Below are 15427 nucleotides of genomic sequence, written 5' to 3'. Positions count from 1 at the left end.
GGGGCGGAGATGGGTAGGATTAGGGGTGGGGTTAGAGATCAGGGGGCGGAGATGGGTAGGATTAGGGGTGGGGTTAGGGATCAGGGGGTGGAGATGGGTAGGATTAGGGGTGGGGTTAGGGATCAGGGGGCGGAGATGGGTAATATTAGGGGTGGGGTTAGGGATCAGGGGGTGGAGATGGGTAGGATTAGGGGTGGGGTTAGGGATCAGGGGGCGGAGATGGGTAGGATTAGGGGTGGGATTAGGGATCAGGGGGTGGAGATGGGTAGGATTAGGGGAGGGATTAGGGATCAGGGGGCGGAGATGGGTAATATTAGGGGTGGGGTTAGGGATCAGGGGGTGGAGATGGGTAGGATTAGGGGAGGGATTAGGGATCAGGGGGCGGAGATGGGTAGGATTAGGGGTGGGGTTAGGGATCAGGGGGCGGAGATGGGTAATATTAGGGGTGGGGTTATGCATCAGGGGGTGGAGATGGGTAATATTAGGGGTGGGGTTAGGCATCAGGGGGCGGAGATGGGTAGGATTAGGGGTGGGGTTAGGCATCAGGGGGCGGAGATGGGTAATATTAGGGGTGGGGTTAGGGATCAGGGGGCGGAGATGGGTAGGATTAGGGGTGGGGTTATGCATCAGGGGGTGGAGATGGGTAATATTAGGGGTGGGGTTATGCATCAGGGGGTGGAGAGGGTTAGGGTTAGGACAGAACAGAACCGAACCTCCACTTAAAAATATTCTACCTTCTTTTTTTTTTAATCAACAGTTATATATTTTAATGTTAAAACACAGCAACAACATTTCGAACAAAAAGCAGAGAAAACTCTGTCCGGATGGGATCCAGAACGATAATTAAAAACGATAATTAAAACAGATTGAGTATAGATCGTGTCCATCACCTTGTTTGTACAGTCCTGTACCTCTTCCTGGGTTCGATATTTTTCTCTGTAATGTTAGACGTTTTGATTTATGTTGTTGTATGTTTGATGATCACTTTAGCTGATTCACACACATTGCTTGATTTTGGATCCAGAGATGACGTACTTTTTAAAATAATCTGTAAGAGCGGTCGCTACAGTAACAGTGAAAACATATTGTATATCATCAGTGAGCATATGCTCCGTAATTTCATTTCATAACCCTGTCTCTCTCTCTCTCTCTCTCTCTCTCTCTCTCTCTCTCTCTCTCTCTCTCTTTCTCAGCTGGTGGGCGGAGAGTTTGACCTGGAGATGAACTTCATCATCCAGGACGCAGAAAGCATCGCCTGCATGGTGGAGCTGCTGGAGCACTGTGACGTCACCTGCCAGGCGGAGATCTGGAGCATGTTCACAGCGATCCTGCGGAAGAGCGTCCGCAACCTCCAGACCAGCACAGAGGTGGGGCTCATCCAGCAGGTGCTGCAGAAGATGAGCTCCGTCGACGACATGATTGCAGGTGAGCACCCGGAGTGATCCAAACTTAATATGAAAAGCTCAAAGTCATTCAAAGAGAAAATGTCTGGCCAATGCCCTCAATAGGTGGGAGAACCAGAAACGCTGCCCTGGGAGCATTGAAAAAAATTTATGTTTTTAATAATAATAATATTATAAACATTATTTTGTAGTATTTGTGGTTCTTTTGTCAAATAAATGCCTAATTATAATAATAATAATCATTATTATTATTATTAATAAAATAAACTTCATAATAATAAGGCATTATATTATAATTATATAATAATAATAATAATAATAATAAAAAAAAAAATTATTTTGCAGGATTGCATCATCTTTTGGTGGTTTTGGTTCTTTGTAAAATAAATGCCTTGTGATAAAAATAATAACATAATTATTTTCATTATTATTGATACTACTACTATTACTAATTATAAATTATATTAGAATAAACAACAACAATAATAATAATAAGGCATTTATATAATGCAATGACAATTAAGATCATAATTATATTATAAGTATTATATTCTAATTATAAAAATAAACATTATTGTGCAGTATTGCAGCATCTTTTGGTGGTTTTTGGTTCTGTGTGGAAAAAATGATTTATTATCATCCTCATTATATTTATTGATAATAATAGCATTGTTAGTATTCATAATAAAATAGACATCATTTTGCAGTTTTGCAGCATCTTTTGATGGTTTTGGTTCTGTGTGAACAATTATTAGTATAATTATTTTTATTGATTGTAATAAATTTGTTATTCATAATAAAATAAACATCATTTTGCAGTATTGCAGTATTTTAATTTTGGTTCTGTGTGAAACCAAGAATCAACAGTTGCAGCGATTTTAAGTGTATTGTTCCCCACAGTTTTAATACTGTTTATGTCATATGTAAACTCACCTTTTTGTGGTAAATACACCTCTTCTGTGCTTCCCAGCAGTGTAAAGACTTCAAGGCACTTTGGTTCTGAGCACATCTATTGTTTACACGACCAGTGCCTTCAAATGGCAAATGAAAATCCAATTCACCGAAGAGAAAAGAATCAGTAATTTGTGTGGTAATCTTTGTTGTATCACATGCTTGTCCATATGTTCCAATCCTCTATGATTTGGCTCCGTTGCGTTTCAGAAAAACAGGTTCCACTGTCTCGCTAAACCCCTCATTGTGCATTCTGTGTCCAATATTTCTGTGTAATTACGATCAGTGGACCATGGCCGTCGTTTATTGCAGGGGTAATGTGTAAAATTGGCTCTGTGAACACATTTGGGAGAAAGCTTCTCTCTAACTGTTCTTTAGACAGATCCGCGTGTTCGAAAATTTCGCTGCTAATCAGACAATTAGTTATTATACGCTTCCAGCTTCTGTCCATTTTTGACCAAATTTGTGGCCTTCGAGTGAATGGCGTGTAACCGGAATCAAATTACAATGATATTAAGCCACGACAAACATCACCGCTAAGGGGTTGTTATTTTTCTCAAAATTCGATTATTTAATGTCTCGCGCAACATTTTAAAGAGCCTCTAAATTCATAACGCAGACGTGTTTGACAGCGAGCCATTCCAGCCAATACGTGAATGAATACTAGACTTGGGTTTCCATGCCGTTGAGAGCCACGATCTGATGACTAAAGGAGCCTCAAGAGAACTTGCTGTAGATAATGTTCCAGCAGAAAGATAACGATTGGCTCCTTGCCCCCCCGAGTGACATCATCCTCATGAGTCTGCAGTTCTGTGCACCGATAATGCTGAGTCATTTCAATGTCTTCTTTCTGTCTTTCTCAGATCTCCTAGTGGACATGCTGGGGGTTTTGGCCAGCTATAGTATCACAGTGAAGGAGCTGAAGCTGTTATTCAGCATGCTGAGGGGGGACGGAGGCGTGTGGGTGAGTTCTCTCGCCCCTTTTACGCTGACTGGATGCTGTTGCTGCGAGGGACAATTCAGTTTCAGTGGCCTCTGAAAGCAATTCACTTGTAACGTTCTGGACTTCTTCATTCGCGATAGAGGCGGTTGTACTGTAGTTATGAGGTTTGACAGGCATTATGAAGATCCAATTGAGATATGAGGTTTAGTCAAGCTTTTCATTGGTTAAAGGCCCCCTGAAATCAAAATGTAAGGTTTTTTTTAGCTTTTAGAAGGAATATGTTAGTCTTATGGTGCGTTCACATCGGACGCGAATAGCACGTCAGGCGCGAGTGATTTCAATGTTAAAGGAGAACTCTGGCGCAAAATGAATCTTTGGTCTAATTACACATTGTTACCTAGTCAACCGTTATCTGAGATTTGTTTTCATGATTGCCGAGTGTAAATAGTTTTATTTCTAAAAAACAGTTTAGCCTATATCGGCGTTCGTAGATCGACTGGTAGAGGCTATTTGTCAAAGATGGCGTCTTCCTGAATTCGCGAAGTTGACTGTGTGTATAAAATATCTTCTTATTAAACTGTTTGGACACTGACAAAGTTATCAATGCTTCGGTTTGAATGTAGGGACACTTATTATGCTGTCGTGTTACTGTGGGGCTATTTTGAGCCTTGTTAATGGTAATAACAAGCGATTTTTATTTGTCATTACTCTATGCCCTATTTACTAGCGTTATACTAGCGTTAAAGGCTAAACTGTTTTTAGAGATAAAACTATTTACATTCGGCAATCATGAAAACAAATCTCAGATAACGGTTGACTAGGTAACAATGTGTAATTAGACCAAAGGTTCTTTTTGCGCTGGAGTTCTCCTTTTAGTCAATGCAAAGACGCGCTACGCGCGTATAAAATTCCTGTGGCGCAAATGAGGCATAGAGCACGGCGCGGTAGACGCGAATAGCGCAAATTGTGTGTCTGGCTCGTTAAGCGCAAATGATTTAGTGCTATTTGTGCATTTACGTGTTTGACGCGAATTCGCGCCTGCCGCCCGAGTTGAAAATTCTGAACTTTGGCGTCAATTCGCGCCGCTTTAACCAATCAGGAGCCTGCTGCTTGCTTACGTGATGAAGTATCTGGATGCCTGGTGTTCTAATGCACAACAAAGCAAATATTTTATCACTTAAAACTTTATTTCAATAAACGAGATATGTTCATATGTTCATTATATGAAATATTATTATGATGTAAAGACAACCAACATACATGTGCATAAGTTCATGTCTGGACGTGAGAGAGAAAAAAATCACAGGACAGGTTAATAACTTTTGGAGGCTGGCTCTGTTTATCATTAATACAAATGACAGATTAGATGGATGAGGGCGAGGGTGACAGCGTGACAAACTAAACGCTATTGGCTGTTTGAAAAGAGGGAGGAGCCATTCCTGTTTCAGTGGAAACTACATCAAGGCCATTGGTACTTCAGCGGGCCTTTAAATAGTAATGATTCATGAAAAAATGGTTGCTATAAATTGTATTTGTTATAGGGTTAATGACTTGGACCGTAAAGATTGGGATTCAAAGTATGAATATTAAATATGTTCTTAAAAATCTGATATGTGCAGATCATTAGCCAGCTCCCCTTTAGAGACTTCCAAGCCCGAACGATCTCCTGTCCGCCAGTCCTCTCCACGGACACGTCTGTCTGGGGTTGCCCACGGATCGATGTCAGCTGTGCTGCTGTGGTTAGGACGGATGGACAGGCCATTGATTGGCTGAATTAGAAGTGTTTTTTTTGCGTTGACTCGTAGATGATGGTTACCATTTATTTTTGACTTTCATGAACATATAAATCTTTTCTTCCGTTGTCAAAGTCTTCTCTCATTATATTTTCCTTTACCCCCCCCACCCCTCTCTCTCTCTAATTACAATGTTCTCTCTTAATTGTTCTCTTCCTTCTTGTGTCCCGTTTCCCTTAGCCAAGACACGCCATTAAGCTCCTATCAGTGCTGAATCAGATGCCTCAGCGGCACGGCCCTGACACCTTCTTCAACTTCCCAGGACGCAGTGCGGCGGTGAGTCTCTCCCACAACTTTTACAATAAAGCTTTTGTAGAATCATTACAGACATTATAAGGGTTAGCATTAGACTTGTGTGTTATGATTATAAAACTCCAAATACAACAACAATAACTTATCATGCCGTTTATATCTTAGGGGATATTTTACCTTTTTTTTTTTCCTACACTACACCTTCCTTTCCCTAGACTAGACTATACTATATGTATACACTACTGTACAAAATCAGTAAGATTTTTTTTTTAAATAAACTGATACATTTGTTCAGCAAGGATCCATTTTTTGATCAAACGTGACAGTAAAGACATTTGTAATTTTACATTAGTTTTAAATTTCAAATAAATGCTGTGTTATAAACTTTCTATTCATCAAAGAATCCTGAAACGGTTTTCAAAATCGCTAATAAAAAAATTGTGACACTGAAGATTGGAGTAATGATACAAGAAATTCAGCTTTGCCATCACAGGAATAAATTACATTATATATAAAACAATATTTATACAATGTGATTGTTTTTACTGTATTTTAATTAAATAAATCCAGCCTTGGTAAGAATTCTTTAAAAAAAACAACAACAACAAAAAACATTTAAGATCTTGCTGACCCCAGTTGTGTATTTAAATGATACATTTGTACATTTAAATGATCTAAATGTTAATATTATTAAATATGAATAATATGAATATATTATTATGTATTAAATTATTTTATTTAATCATATTCGTTACAAATAGAAGCTTCACATTTCCGCCTACAGACTTCCACTGTAAGCGTGTAAATGTTTTTCTTTGTTTCATACAAACTGACAAATGAATTGAAAATATTGTCCATGGTAATAACACTGATGCTGTTATTAGAGGGCTAATTGTATGTATTAAATAGCATTTTACCAAGGTCAAATTTGTACAAAATGGTCAGTTGATTATATACCAGCTTGTTCTGCAAATGCTGTTTTAATTGTGCTTCTAATTCCCTTGTGTTTTGCCCCCCGGCAGGCCATTGCTTTGCCGCCCATTGCTAAGTGGCCTTACCAGAACGGATTCACTCTCAACACTTGGTTCCGAATGGACCCACTCAATAATATCAATGTAGACAAGGATAAACCATACTTATACTGGTGAGTATGATGTGTATGATACATTAAGGAAGAGCAGAGGTGCCAGTAACGCTTAATGCTGACCACTGGTCAGTCATTATAATGTAAATGCCAAGACTGCATAATCTCTGAGTGCCTCAACATTCTCAGCGTGGTGGAAACACGGGAGGTCTGTGCATAGGAAATATTATATTACCATTTCTGTTTGAAGTGGTAAGTGTCTCTACAGGGCTGGCCCACAAGAAGAGACTGCTAATTTAGGAGTGATGAGCCCTGCCCTATTTTTCAGTCACCAAAAAAAGCCTGCCGCCCCAGAGGGCAAACTAGAGAAACTCACAAAATTCCTAAATGTCATATAAGAGAATTGTCTGAAGAACCTCTGGTTGTTTTTTGGAAACCAGTAGCGTAAACTGAAGATGCCTCACAGAGGATCCTTGTTAGTTTTGACCTTTAGTTTAATGTCAAGGCCTATATTCTACACTTCTGTAGCATTTTATTCTTTAGCCTGGTTTTAATGTTATTACTCAAGTTTTCTTGCACAAAAACATTGGTAATCCGCTTCATGAGACCCCGAAGGACCTACAGTACTTGGTCCCCAAACAGATAGGATGATTTGTTGATGCAGTTACAGTAATATATACACAGTTGTATTTTAATTTTATATGATCATTTCCTGTAGCTCAACTGACTGTGCCAAAGTCATGGTTTTGATTCCAAGAAAAGATGTATGACTTGAATACACTGAATATATCGGCCTTAAGTAAGCACTGAATTATTACTGTATAGAGGGAATGCATTGACGTCACTTTCCCATCCGAACAACCCCCCTCAGCCTGACTGAGTGGCAAAAGATCTGCTGCGTGACTGGATTTAATAGGGGAAACTGCGACTAAAGCGAACAATTTTATCAATTTAAACTAAATGTTGGACTCAATATAGTGTTTCTTACAACTTACTAAAGATCCAGTGATCCATGGATATTGACACGCAGCCAGGATTCGTGTTGCCTGACATTTATGTTTGCCTGATTTCGACACCGGGGAAATAAAAGCAATATAGACCTAAACATAAAGCAAATTTGCCTGTGAACGCTTTATATAAATACAATATAGGTCTAAATCCGGGTGATCACTTATATCAGTGTTATATATAGCCTATATATATCATCATATCGTCCAGCACTAAAACTTTATAGTTTTTCGCATTCCCTCTATATATAACTGTGACTTGTATATAAATGTGTAAGTCACACATTTATAAATAAAATGAATATCTGTATGGCTCTAACAGCAGTTCTTCAAAAGGAATTTACACACACACATATAAAAATGTTAATTAAAAATGTTGAAATATTGTTTCACACATCAAGCATTGTGTTACTAATATTTTTTTTTCATAAAATCACTTTTTTCCTCTTTTCTTTGTCCCCTAGTTTTCGAACCAGCAAAGGGATTGGCTACTCAGCGCACTTTGTGGGGAACTGTTTAATTGTGACATCGCTGAAGTCGAAGGGGAAAGGTTTTCAACACTGTGTGAAGTACGACTTCCAGCCCAGGAAGGTGAGTTTTGAGTTTTGGCATATCTACACACATAAGGAGACATAACTAGACGACAGTACAAATGGTCTTTTCTGTCATTAGTGACATAACTATTACTATTTGTCATATTTGGAGTAATCAACTGCAAGCCCACATTCAAATCTGCCTCCATCCAAACAACAAACCAAATAAAGAACCACAATCTATTATTTTCGATAATCGCTTTCACTTGGATGTAAATTACAATCTGGAAGAAAGATTTGTCTTTACTTCAGTTACATCACGACTTCAAATAAACATGATAGATTGGATTCTAGGGTGAAGACAAACATTAAAGGAGTAGTTCACTTTTAAAAGAAACTTTTGCTGATAATTTACTCACCCCCGTGTCATCCAAGATGTCCACGTCTTTCTTTCTTCAGTCGAAAAGAAATTAAGGTTTTTGATGAAAACATTCCAGGATTTTTCTCCATATAATGGACTTCAATGGGAACCAAACGGTTCAAGGTGAAAAAGACGAGTGGAATAAAGACAGGAACAAGATAGCAAAGCTGCGCATATGATTGTTGGTGATTTGAGAGCGCGGAGGCTACACATATGCATCCTTTCCTGTGTATGGGATATTTTCCAAACAAAGGATCCTCGACATTGGACGGATGCCGATGACGGAGCATCCTCGAAATTCCGGCTTCCGAGGATCCTTCCTTGACATTGAGAAACGCCTATATTGTCCTAAAAGTTATTTCTCTGGGAATCTCTGTGGATATCTGGGAAGATACATCCTCTACAATACTATTCGAATTCCATTCCTTATTTTATTTAATATTTGAATATTAAATGCTAAAATGTATCCTGTTATTAATATTTACGACATTACACATGCTTATGAATCGCAAATGCCACTATAGCATGTGGTTGTTGTTACACGTTCGGACCTCTAGAGGGACATGTAATACACATTTTATTCATGCTGAATATGGTTGAAGCACTTCCGATGGTTTTATGGCTGATATCTCCGTGAAAACACCACCAAATGAAACTTCTGTTGTTCTTTTCAGTTTGACGAAGCTCGATGCGCACCGAATCCGTTGAGATATTTGCGTTTTTCGCTTCTCAGGTGCTTTGTGGGGCGCTTTGTATGTCGTTAAACATTTAGGCTACCATTTTTGACAGTTGTTATTAGGGTTGGGTATCGTTTGAATTTGAACGATTCTGATTCCGATTCCTTGTTTCGATTCCGGTTCCTAACGATTCTCGATTCCGATTCTTTTAAGAGGCAGGGTCAAAAAAGTTTAGCTAACCTTGCTAACCAACGGTCTTTCTGAAGGAAATAATCCTTTCTGAAGGAAATACTCCTGTTACAAATACTCCTTCTGTCACAAATTTTGCATTTTGCCGAGATTTCGTTATTTTTAGAAAAGTGAAGCCACACTTTGGACCGCCGACGTAAGCTACTCATGTTCGACTCGCGCGGTTATGCCAACACTTCCGGTAGACGCTTCTTCGTTGGTGTTGTTCAGCGTTTTCTTCTTCCGCTCGGCGGGCTGTGAATATCGAAACTAGGAATCGAAATTTTAACTTTTGAACGATTCCGGGAAAAACGAAAAGTTAGTCCCGGTTCCAATCGATACTCGATTCTCGATACCCAACCCTAGTTGTTATGATGATACACCGTGGATAACGTGCACACTTGTGTTACGATTCAAAAACGTTATTGTTCATTTGACGAAACAAAGGCATTTCATTTTCACATGCGTGTAAACCAAGGCGGCGAAAAGGCAAGATTGCATATAAAAGAAAATTACATAAATATACATAAAAAAACAATATTCGAACAGTAACTTCAGCATTCGAATAGTATTGATTTTTTTTTTTAATATTCGAATCATATTCAAATTTCGGAATTTGTTCCAACAGGCCTAGAAGATACACATCTCTCTCTCTCTCTCTCTCTCTCTCTCTCTCTCTCTCTCTCTCTCTCTCTCTCTCTCTCTATTTTTGCACAAATTTGATGTCCACTGAGTCAGCCACACCTGAAGCCCTTCTGGTTTGATAGCTTCTGCATTTAAGGAACAAAGGGAATTCCAGAGGGATTTATTCCCACAGCATCTTTTTCCCCTTTAGCACACAAGATCTGTCTGTTGAGTGTTGATCGCTCTTTTTTTCTTTTTTTCTCTCACTCAGAATGGGCTGATACAGCAACATCTGGTTTTTGATAACTTGGCTCCTCTTGTTGTCCCGGCGGGATGAATTCGGCTCAGTCGCACGAGTTGTTAAACGACAAATGAAAATCAGTTTGGCAAGGGATGTTTGAATACGATACCTCATCCTGTCTGCTCACGGAGGAGGACGACAAGGGAGGGTTGTGTGCCAATTAGAATGCAAGCTATACCCCCTTCGCCCAGACACACACACACACACACGCTAGTGTGAGAGAATGTGTACTCGGTCTAACAATGAACTTCACAACTCAGCCCAATTAGTCAGCACTTTGTTCTGTTATTGAAACGAAAAGGCTGGATTTTAATCAACCACTTTGTTATTCACTCTTAGATTTATATTAAGCTTCCTTAGATATTAAAGAGTCAAAACAAGGGATCAGAGATGTGAACAAAAAAGAAATGTAATTGAACTGAACTGAGCTAAAAGATCGGTCCAGAACTTAAATAGTTTACAGCTTGTTATTGGTTAATGGAGAGCATGGGGTCAGAAGAAAAGTTCAGCAAACTACTCTAGGGCTGTGCTTCATAGTGTGCTTTTGCAAAATTCAAAGCCTAGTCTAGACAAGGACAGCCCTCACTTGCGTTTATGTACAATCTTAACTGGCATTAAACGCTATGAAATCTCAGTTATGGGATGGATTTCCAGTCTAGCAGATTTGGGCTTATCCTCCCCCCCGTCACCCCAGCTAATATCGCTTTACGTTTTAATAACATGCTCAGGATATTTGGGAAATTAGGCCTTTTGAGGAAGTTTACATGATCTAAATCTCCCGAGATGTGACGGGCCACAGTTATTTATTTGAATTACGACACGTTTACGTGATCCGTGCTGTTGTATTCCTCACTGGAAAGCTTTCAGACGTCAGCCCTCTGATCTTTAATTCATATGCCAAAACAGCTTTTAGCATTGCTGCAATCAAACAGAATCATTCTGTTTTAATAAATTGAACTCTCAGTTCAGAAGCATGTAATGAGGTTATGTTTCATGTGCTTGATCTATTTGAACATGTTCATTTTCACAGAATTTTCGGTAACACTTTACTTGAAGGGGTGTGCATAAGACTAACATGACACATTCATATTTATGACATGACATATGAATATGAAGGAAGTTTTATGACAGTTGTTGTTTAGTGTCATTTACTCAGTTATGACGAGTAGTTATGGCTCAGTTGATGTAATGCAAATATGACATTGAGACTGATCCTTTCATCCACAAAATTACTCACCCCTCAAAGCTGTTAGAATGTGTGCAAAACAATCGCAGTTGTTAACTCAAAATTGCCAGGTGTAAACTCAGAATTCAGTCAGAGTTGTGAAATAAAAAGTCGCAATACACTAATCACAAGTCGCTTGCCTCTGGTGTGGACAAGGTGTTATTATTTCAAATTGTTGTGTTTAACAGTGGAATTCCCGGTGAAAAACCGCATTACCCATGATGCTGTGCAGCAATTACACCAATCAGAGTGTCAAAAAAAGCAACACACACCAAAATAGCTCTTTAGCTCCGCCCACCCCCATGAAGCACTGCGAATGGATCGTGTGTTGATCTGTCCACACTCTCAAAATATTCAAATATTTGTGTGTATATATATATTGTAATAAACTTAAAATACATTGTTTTTATATATAAATTCAACATTTGTAATCCATCAGTTTGATTATGGCGTTTGCAATGCTTTTTGGGATTGTAGTTCTTTCCCTCAGTAAAACTGTTAAGTACACAATCTCAAATCAAAGTTTGTAATTTTATTATTCACCTTGTTGCTGATTGGCTAATTTCATTGCTTATAACTCTTAATGAAGACTTTTTTTATTTTGTTTTTAAATCCCTATTGGAAAAATGTACTTCTGAAACCAGTGCTACTGAAAAATATGAAAGATTTTTGAAAATATGAAAAATGGGCCGGGCACTGTTTGACTTTATTTTGTTTTTCTATTCTTAGGTGGAAAATGTTCTTGCATGAATGAATCATGTCTGCTACTGTACCTTTAAGAATTTTAAATAAATGACCTTTCATGCTTGGCTGTGTGAATATTGAATCCCTATTTCTACTTCCTGTCCTCTCCTGCAGTGGTACATGATCAGCATAGTCCACATCTACAACCGTTGGAGGAACAGTGAAATCCGTTGCTATGTCAACGGGCAGCTGGTTTCCTACGGCGACATGGCGTGGCACGTCAACACCAATGATGTAAGTGTTTGTGCTGCTAGTTCTCATTGTTTTCCGTATCTCGCCGTTGTCGAAATCATGAACTTGCTATCAACTGTTTTTCCCTCAGCTTTAAAAATAATTGCACCTGAAGGGTCCAAAAAAATATGTGTTCAGATAAGCACTTGTCTCTAAAGATCAACGAGATAGGCAATAGCCATAGCATCCCTCTTTCCCTAAGGCAAACCTTTAAAGTACTTTGTGACTAGCTAAAGTAAATCAGAACAAGATGATAGCAAGAAGATAGCAAGTCAACTGCTCCAGAGGGCCTTTTCACAAAACTCCCAATCTGTTGAACCACTTTTGGTGTGTGTCTTCCTGTTTTTTATCTTTATTATCTTTTCTTCCTCTCTCCCGTCCTGCAGAGTTATGATAAATGTTTCCTGGGCTCTTCAGAGACTGCGGATGCTAACCGGGTGTTCTGTGGGCAGCTCGGAGCTGTCTATGTCTTCAGTGAGGCGCTGAACCCCGCACAGATCTTTGCCATTCATCAGCTTGGACCCGGATATAAGGTACAACCCCTGAGATCTCGTCTGTATGTGTAATGCTCTTTGCTGCGCTGCTGGGAGGAACTCCTCCATCTTTGCTGCTTGATTGTTGAAGTACAAAATTAGCGTTTTGTGACCAATTACTTTGTGCCGTAATTACACTCAATGCTGAGAACATTCAGATGGATTATTTCTGAAACTGACTGGCAGTGTGTGTGAGAACCCTGTGGGAATATTCTTGTCTTTCTTTCTTCAGTCGAAAAGAAATTAAGGTTTTTGATGAAAACATTCCAGGATTTTTCTCCATATAATGGACTTCAATGGGGACCAAACGGTTCAAGGTCCAAAAGACAGTTTCAGTGCAAACTGCGAAGTGTCCAAAGGGCTTTAAACGATTCCAGACGATGAATAAGGGTCTTATCAAGCGAAACGAACACTCGTAAAAAAAAAAAAAGAACAAAGTTTAAGTTTTATAAGCTCAAATGGTCGCCTTGCTGTTCTGTGATGCACTCGTTTTGTGTTCGAACTCATTTATCAAAATGAACAAATCTTTTTTCGTGTCATTTGGTTCATTCAACGAACGAAATGAATGAGTTGACTCTGGAAAAGATTCGTTCATTTTGATGAACCAGTTTGAATAGGAGAGTGCAGTTTTGTGTGCAGTATATTTGAGAAGTTCAGTGATCGGACATTGGGCGGCTCCTGAGACGTGTGCTGTGCTGTGAGAAGCACTTTCTCATTACACCGGCTCTACATTTCCCTGACAGTTCTGTTAATAATACCTGATGTTCCACTCTCTTCTCTCTTTCTCGTTCATTAACCGGGCTCTCACCTCTCAGACGGGCCTGTCTCACGGGTCTATATGCATGTGGGAGCCGATTGCTGCTTCTGCTTGATGGGGTGAAGTGTTTGTGCCAAAGCGGTGCTTAAAGTAGATCAACCCGTTGAAAATCCCTCCTTGGTAGATAAACGAAGAGGAAAGGATAGATGAGTGATGTTAATCGCTGTCTCGTCTTTCTGGTTGACCACCAGTTAAAGGAGTAGTTCACTTTAAAAAACACTTTTGCTGATAATTTACTCGCCCCCGTGTCATCCAAGATGTCCTTGTCTTTCTTTTTTCGGTCGAAAAGAAATTAAGGTTTTCGATGAAAACATTCCAGGATTTTTCTCCATATAATGGACTTCAATGGGGACCAAACGGTTCAAGGTCCAAATGAGAGTTTCAGTTAATTTTTTTTTAAATGAGCGATCGTTTCGCTTGATAAGACCCTTATTGGTCGTCTGGAATCGTTTAAAGCCCTTTGAACAGTTTGCAGTTTGCACTGAAACAGTCTTTTGGACCTTGAACCGTTTGGTTCCCATTGAAGTTCATTATATGGAGAAAAATCCTGGAATATTTTCATCAAAAACCTTAATTTCTTTTCGACTGAAGAAAGAAAGACATGGATATCGTGGATGACATGGGGGTGAGTAAATTATCAGCAAATATTTTTTAAAAGTGAACTACTCCTTTAATAGCTGTATTTCGGAGACGAGAGTTGAGGGGCCGTCAAGGTTGATTTTTGTCCCTTAACTGAAAAATATCCTGCACAGTGTTTCCACTGGTCCAGCCAAGCGCAAGGCTCCCTAATTTAAGATTAGCTCACAGGAAGCTGCAGACAGGGCTCAGATGATCTGATGATAAGCAGCTTTTGTTTTTACTTCAGTCTGATGATGTTATTGTACATTATGGCTAAATGGACAGATGATTAACAGCATCTCTCAGTTCTAATCTTTGCGTTGTTTTTTCATCAGCTTGTTTTGGCTTCTGCTGCCTAACAGGACAGGCCGATATTTCTAATATTCACAATGTATTAACTCTGATTTTTCTGTTGATATAAAATGTATTGGTTCATTTCAGTTTGGTTCAATTTGATTCATTTCCGTTAATCAGTTTAAACCATCCGTCTCAGTGAATTGATTCAAAAATGTGTGATATTTACTAAATATTTTTAGTAAAAACATGATTAATATTTTTTAGTTTAGTAATATTTTTTTGATTATACTTGATTTAGTAATATTTAGGTAGAAATTAAAGTCATAAAAGTTTTATTTATTTCCATGAATCAGTTTAAAGGATCCATCTCAGTGAATTGATTTAAAACTTCGACAGTTCGATTAAATCCTCACTCAAAAATGTGTGACATTTACTAAATACTTTTATAAAAACATGATTCATATTTTTTTGTTTAGTAATATTTTTTGATTATACTTGATTTAGTTAATTAGTAATATTTTGGTAAATATTGCTATGTTATAAATGTTTGATTTATTTCCATGAATCAGTTCAAAGGATCCGTCTCAGTGAATTGATTCAAAAATGTGTGATATTTACTAAATATTTTTAGTGAAAACATGATTAATATTTTTTGTTTAGTAATATTTATTTGATTATATTCTTGATTTTGTCCATTTCAGTTAATTGATTAAAAAAGTCCTTAATTAAAATAAGTAAATACTTG

General features: G+C 38.4%; 1 protein-coding gene across 13 annotated transcripts in view; it reads left to right on the top strand.

Annotated features, from left to right (window-relative positions):
* nbeaa (neurobeachin a) overlaps positions 1–15427 on the top strand; it is a 130511-nt gene that overhangs the window by 54562 nt on the left and 60522 nt on the right. For all 13 annotated transcript variants that reach the window (XM_089126461.1, XM_089126462.1, XM_039676870.2 and 10 more), the window contains exons 2-8: positions 1194–1425; positions 3218–3318; positions 5271–5366; positions 6365–6486; positions 7898–8024; positions 12301–12420; positions 12804–12950. In XM_089126461.1, the coding sequence (XP_088982587.1) occupies positions 1194–1425; positions 3218–3318; positions 5271–5366; positions 6365–6486; positions 7898–8024; positions 12301–12420; positions 12804–12950 (945 nt within the window). The remainder of the gene's footprint in view (positions 1–1193; positions 1426–3217; positions 3319–5270; positions 5367–6364; positions 6487–7897; positions 8025–12300; positions 12421–12803; positions 12951–15427) is intronic.

Source organism: Pimephales promelas, chromosome 23 (genome assembly GCF_988280905.1).
Source record: "Pimephales promelas chromosome 23, fPimPro1.hap1.1, whole genome shotgun sequence".
Classification (NCBI taxonomy): Eukaryota; Metazoa; Chordata; class Actinopteri; order Cypriniformes; family Leuciscidae; genus Pimephales; species Pimephales promelas.
The sequence above is the reverse complement of the archived record's forward strand: the minus strand, read 5'-3'. Positions and strand labels throughout refer to the sequence as shown.